The sequence below is a fragment of the Pelobates fuscus genome, chromosome 2 (assembly GCF_036172605.1).
Source record: "Pelobates fuscus isolate aPelFus1 chromosome 2, aPelFus1.pri, whole genome shotgun sequence".
NCBI classification, from domain to species: Eukaryota; Metazoa; Chordata; class Amphibia; order Anura; family Pelobatidae; genus Pelobates; species Pelobates fuscus.
The window spans coordinates 290,568,569-290,573,991 of record NC_086318.1 but is presented as its reverse complement, the minus strand read 5'-3'; the positions used below and the strand labels follow the sequence as shown (position 1 = coordinate 290,573,991).

At 35.3% G+C, this 5,423-nt stretch overlaps 1 protein-coding gene across 1 annotated transcript in view; it reads left to right on the top strand.

Moving 5' to 3' along the window:
* SMOC2 (SPARC related modular calcium binding 2) overlaps nucleotides 1–2,032 on the top strand; it is a 219,435-nt gene extending 217,403 nt beyond the window's left edge. Inside the window, exon 13 of the mRNA XM_063443436.1 lies at nucleotides 1,640–2,032. Coding sequence (XP_063299506.1) covers nucleotides 1,640–1,660 — 21 coding nt within the window. The 3' untranslated portion in view covers nucleotides 1,661–2,032. The remainder of the gene's footprint in view (nucleotides 1–1,639) is intronic.
* The last annotated feature ends 3,391 nt before the right edge of the window (nucleotides 2,033–5,423 follow it).

Below are 5,423 nucleotides of genomic sequence, written 5' to 3'. Positions count from 1 at the left end.
TACTGGATGTGAGGCTCAAAGGTGAGGCCAGAATCAAGTATGATGCCAAGACGGTTCGCTTGCAAGTATGGACTTATGTGGATCCTGTAGATTCCATCTTTAAACATAGCCCGCATCTGCCCCTTTCTTATGCAAGACGCTACTAAGGAGCTTGTCCATGCTCTAGTTATTTCCTGCATGGATTATTGTAACCCTCTCCTAATTGGTCTTCCCAAAAGCCGTATTGCTCAACTGTAATGAATTCTGCCACTAGATTTATTTTCCTCTCTAGTCGGTCCTCTCACACCTCACCGCTCTGTCAGTCCTTACATTGGCTTCCTGTATCCTATAGAAGTCAAGTCAAGTGCTACCCCATACCTACAAAGCACTGAACATTTCTAGCCCCTTTTATATCTATTCACAGATCTATAGGTATGCCCTTTCTTGGTCTCTCCCCTCTACCCGTGGTTTCATCCTGTCCGTTGCTCGCATTGTACAGCCAGCTCGCAGGACTTCTCGCGGGCGCCTCCCTTCCCATGGAATAGCCTGCCTACCACCATCAAACTCTCCCCTAGTCTTGCATCTTTAAGAAGTGCCTTAAAACCTATCTCTTTAAGAAAGCTTATAGCCTCCCAGAGTAACCTCTACCTTGCACACCTGTCTCTTGCTCTCTCCTAAGGGGCAGCACTCTACTCTCTCCTCCAGCTCTGCTTCACTTTACCTTATTTGATTGCTATTTCCTATTTCCACTTCACCTTATTTGATTGCTATTTACTGTCCTAATGTGTTTTATACCCTACCTCCTATAGACGGTAAGCTTGTTTGAGCAGGGTCCTCTTCAACCTATCGTTCCTGTAAGTTTTCTTGTAATTGTCCTATTTATGGTTAAATCCCCCCCTCTCATAATATTGTAAAGCACTGCGGAATCTGTTGGTGCTATACAAATGGAAATAATAATAACTGCAAATCTAGATAATTTATCAGTTACGATGCAAGTCTAGAAAACATTCATTTACATTAATTTATATACTTGTATATACTTGTATCTCAAGGAAAATATGCTAATACAAATATATACAAGCACTGCATAAAAGTTCTCTGGTAGCCTGTAAGTTAATAACTATTTGCAGACAGCTCATTTAGATCTAACAAAATGAGATTGTGCCAATGGCAGGGAAAAGGAATTTTTGCAGTGAGACATAACGGTGTTGAATTATATGACTATTGGGTGGTTTAACAGATTCTGAAGAGATAAAAAGAAGAAAAAAAAAGCATGGTTGTTTTTTTGGAAATAAAGTATCTAGTGTCAAGAATATATATTTTTTCTTTTTTTTGGCACAAATGGACATTGTTTCAAATTGCGTTTATAACTATTTTGGATCACTAGTAGTTACAAAGATGCAGGAGGGTTGATGGACTTGAGTCTTTTATCAATCTATACTACCATATGACTATTACTATTTAATAATATCATGCTGTATTATGGCATAATGGTTTGGTTATATAGAACAATGGTTATTGGAATACATTTGTTTTTACACTTCTTTATAAACTGGATATACTATTGTATTTGCAATATTTTATTTTACATATTTTCTGTAATCTGATTAATTTTACTTAATATGAACCTTACAGAGTGTCTTCTGTTTTTCTGCAGCAGAACTCTAAGAAACAAGGATGAATTGCAAACAGAACAATGAAGATGCATATTTAAGTTGATGCCGATCCGTCACGTAGGCAGTGATACAAACAATAGTATTTGCACTTTGTACTTTAAATGTAAATTCACTTTGTAGAATGGTGATATTTAAACAGACTTTTGAATCTGTGAAGCATGAAATCATGTTAAAATGTATCACATACAATGTATGTGCTTTGTTCCTTGCTTTCTGTTCCTGTTAAAAGATGTAAAAGTTTGCATTTGAGCTTTTTTTTTTCAATTCTTATTTTCATACCAAATTTGAATTTAAGTAAATGCTTACAAATATATACTTTACCTTTTTTCCATTAGCACAATAGTTCCATATATTACACACTATCCTTCGTGATCTATGCTACAGTATTAGACTATTTTAATTATACTTAGTGACTATTTCGCAAAATCAGTGAGGTTTTGTACTCAGCTAAAGGCAAAACATTTTTGTATGAAGCTTGGTGTTATTTTGGCAAACATTTAGCCCAACATCTGCTTAATCTGCTTGCCTTGATTTTTTTTAAATGATGATATATATATAAGTATATCATTACTTGGATCATTGTGCCATCCATTGCCAGATTTTGCCACGGAAAGGTCACAGAATAAGAGATTATTTGTTTTCTTGTATTGTAACTTTAATCAAGCAGAAACAAGAAAGGCCAAACAAAAGTTGTGTGTCCTAGCCTTTCATTACACCTGGCTGAGATTTCACCCTCCCTTTCATTCCTTCTTTGAATGCCCTAGGGTCAACTTGTAGCAAAAGCTATCACCTGAACAAATTATGAACATTTGCCTTCAGGAGAAACAAGACGTGTGTAACCCTTGCCTTTAGCATTCTCCTTGCCATCTGGGAGACGTTTGAACAGGCATTTATACCTTCTCCTTCATTCCTTTTGAGGTGCCTTTAGGGACAAAGTATTTACAGATGTGAACTTTATAGCTGGAGTGCATAAAAATGTTTTCAAGGCTCTGGACATCAATAAATTATATTCAGCTGCTGCAATGATCAATAACCCGAGACACAGATGATAGACATTGAAAAACACCAGCTTTTTCTTTTTTATTAGGGTATAGAGAAATGCTGACTTAGATTCACATATGGCTTTTAACAGCTAATAAATAGTATTGGTGACTTTCTCTTTTATATATTCATTACATACACACATAAAATTGTGTTCGTGTTATTGAGCAGTATGTAAAGTTTCATAAAATATACAATATTCATTTATTCTATCAATACCATTGAAAATGTAACTAAATTAGCATTTGTGGTAGCTTAATTGTGTATAATCATGCCTCAGTGTTTTTATGTATACTTAAGTATCCTTTCATTTTTTTATTTACTGTATATATTGTTTGTAGATGTCTTTTTAGAAACTTTTTGTTTTAATATACATATGTGCTAAGGAAACACAGTAACATGCTAAGTAATGATCAGTCAGTATTCTTCCCTAAATTGAATGTAAAGTAATTTGTTTTTGCTACTGTTAGAACAAATGTGGAGACAATCCATTACCCCATTGTATGTTTTGATTGTTTTATAAATGATGTTCATAAATGGCTTTTATAAAAATTAGACTTTTTAATTAATGTGTCAATGGTGTATTTTTGGAGTTATATCAGAAATTGGATTAAATAATTTATTGTGCTTCTTGTATTATCTTGAGAGGTTTAATGGGTGTATAGCTAATAATGAAATTAATTAATTAATGCAATTATTTAACTTGTATATGTGCAGACACATTTGCACAGTTTGAGGCATGAGTATTTTTATTTTTATCTTACAAGATTAAGGTTATTACAATTTCACAATCAAAGTGCTATATAGAGAAGAAAGTATTAGTAGGTACATTCCAATTACTATTTAATTAAAGGAGCACTAAAGAAGTAGTCTGACACCATCCTCTTCACCCAAAAAAATTGTTTCTACCAAAGTATTTCACAGTAAAAAAAGAAATTGGCATGACAGCTTTTAGTTTATTGCTTTGTTCATTTTGACCGATCTTTAGTGACACAAATTATTTGGAAAAGCTATGTGGACAGCCAGAACAGCAGGAAAGAAAAGATGACCATGACATACAAAATGGTTAGAATATTGCCTGGGCTAATTGCAATGCAACATCAGGTATTTTTGCAATGCCAATTTTGAGTTGAATAAATTACATTATTATATATGAGAACTACAAAAGTAGGAAGTCAGAAAACTTTTAAGTTCTAGAATGATGGCTTCTAATCTGTTGACATCTTGTATTAATGAAAAATAGGTAGCATGAGTATTTCAACTGCCACCTTGACAAGAACAAATTTATTTTTTACAAATTCCGTCTGTTGCGTTAGTGATTTTACAGCAGTAGACACTTTCATTGGGGAAAAAAGAGGATTTCTCAAAAAAATTAAACATCCCATGATTTCAAATTAAATTACTCCCATGGGCTGAGGCAGGGGTGTATATTAGATATCCCAACCCTTTCTTTGAATAAACACCCCAGACCCACTGGCTACAAGTGAAGGCAGAGGGTGTAAACCTCTCCATTATTTATTTTAAATCCACTACCTGATGCTCATGGGTGAAGGATAGGGGGTGGCTATGCATCCCCCCCCACCCCCTGATTATTTAAAATCCCCATCAGCAAGAGCTACCCAGTCACATAGTTGATATGCCCCTCTCCCCCACCCCCCCCCCTCCCCAACAGCTACATGTGTGGAAAATATTTTTCTCAGAGTGGATGGGGTGAGTGGCTGGTATACTGCCCAGTGCTTATACACTTTTTCAATAAAAATGGAGTGACCATCCTGCAGTGTGGGACAAAAGCAGTGACCTTTCAGTTTCTCCAAACTGTGTCTGTGGAGGTAACAGGCACTTCAAGACTGTGTCCGGTGGGAAAAAAAACACAATCAAGGACATTTAAAAAGGGGGGTGCAGCAGCAGAAATACTTTTTTAAAAAATTTTAGGAGGGTGAACAAGGGGCCACAACCATCATTGTATTTTAGAATATTTTAATTCTACAGAGGGTTACAAAGAGACCCACCACACACATTACAGACAATGTTTACTTGTCCAGTAAACTGCAGCCAGACACTGTATATAATTAAGCAAGGAAACTTGCAACGTCCAAATAACAAACACACTGCAAATCAAATCCATACATATAAAAAAATATTACAAATAAAAAAATCTATTCCAAATCAGTTAGTTAATGATAATGGGCATGTTGATGATGGCTGTACAGGTGATTTTGATGCTTGTGATATTGGTGGTTGTGGTTTTAGTTATGGTAGTGATGATAGTAACATTAATAATGGATGAGCTACTTATGCCAGTGGTAGCAGATGTACCTGATGTCTTGACTCTCTCCATTGAATGAGACAATTCTACAGTGGATACAGATGGACTAGGAGGTGGTGGACAACATAAAGGAGGCACTTGCTGTCGGAGAATATAATAGGCTTCTGCCTGTCCTCTTCACACTCTACTCTTGTAATTCTTATAGCTTGGTGTTACTTTGTAGCATCATGTTCTGCTTTTAAAAAAAAATCAGCTCATTGAGATCCATCTACTTTAAAAACATAGCACTGAAGCATTGCATTCAATGCTAAGATGCATTTGAATGGATGAGAAGAAGAGAATCGACTAAGTGGGAGGCAGATCGTTACTCAGAGCTGGAAAAAGGTAAGTAAAAGTTATTAAGTCTAAATTTTAAAACTTAAAGGGGTCACACACAATAAGCTAAATAAATAATAATAATA